This window comes from Sinocyclocheilus anshuiensis, unplaced genomic scaffold, assembly GCF_001515605.1.
Source record: "Sinocyclocheilus anshuiensis isolate Anshui unplaced genomic scaffold, SAMN03320099.WGS_v1.1 C32187663, whole genome shotgun sequence".
NCBI lineage: Eukaryota > Metazoa > Chordata > Actinopteri > Cypriniformes > Cyprinidae > Sinocyclocheilus > Sinocyclocheilus anshuiensis.
Genome location: NW_015612627.1, coordinates 1 through 756, shown reverse-complemented (window position 1 = coordinate 756; position 756 = coordinate 1). Strand labels below are relative to the sequence as shown.

Sequence of the window (756 nt, the reverse complement as noted above, 5' to 3'; positions counted from 1 at the left end):
CTTCCAGGTGTGCCACGTAATGGAACCCAACCAGAACAACTGGCTCCATACAAACTGGATACCCCGTCAGGCTGCACAGAAGATCTATGTGGAGCTTCGCTTCACCCTGCGGGACTGCAACAGCATTCCCTGGGTCTCTGGCACTTGTAAGGAGACTTTTAACCTCCTCTACTTTGAGACAGATGAGCCGCATGGTGCCAATGCTCATTTTCATCCCAACGACTACGCCAAAATCGATACTATTGCTGCCGATGAGAGTTTCACACAGACAGACCTGGGCGACCGTGTTCTGAGGCTGAATACCGAAGTGCGGGAAGTGGGTCCAGTAGCTCGTAAGGGTTTCTACTTGGCCTTCCAGGACGTGGGTGCATGTATCGCCCTGCTGTCTGTGAGAGTTTATTACAAAAAGTGCCCTTCTACCCTGAGAAACCTTGCCGCATTCCCTGACACTGTACCGCGGGTGGATTCGTCTTCATTGGTGGAGGTCAGGGGAGCGTGTGTTGAGAACGCTGAGGAACGGGACACACCTAGGCTGTACTGTGGAGCTGATGGGGATTGGCTGGTGCCACTGGGCCGTTGTGTCTGCAGCATAGGCTATGAGGAGATTGACAGTCTCTGTATTGGTGAGTTCTAACATTAAATCCTGCTTCGTTTTCTGTCTCTGCTATAGGACGGTAGTGTACATATACCTAGATTGTATAATTATATAATTAAAATATTATATATATATATATATATATATATATATATATACAG

General features: G+C 47.9%; 1 protein-coding gene across 1 annotated transcript; it reads left to right on the top strand.

Moving 5' to 3' along the window:
• Positions 1–4: 4 nt before the first annotated feature.
• LOC107682440 (ephrin type-A receptor 6-like) lies at positions 5–623 on the top strand (the record flags this gene model as incomplete). The annotated part of the gene is made up of 1 exon (XM_016478677.1): positions 5–623. A coding segment is annotated over one exon (619 nt), but the record flags the coding sequence as incomplete, so codon positions are not given.
• Between the last annotated feature and the right edge of the window lie 133 nt (positions 624–756).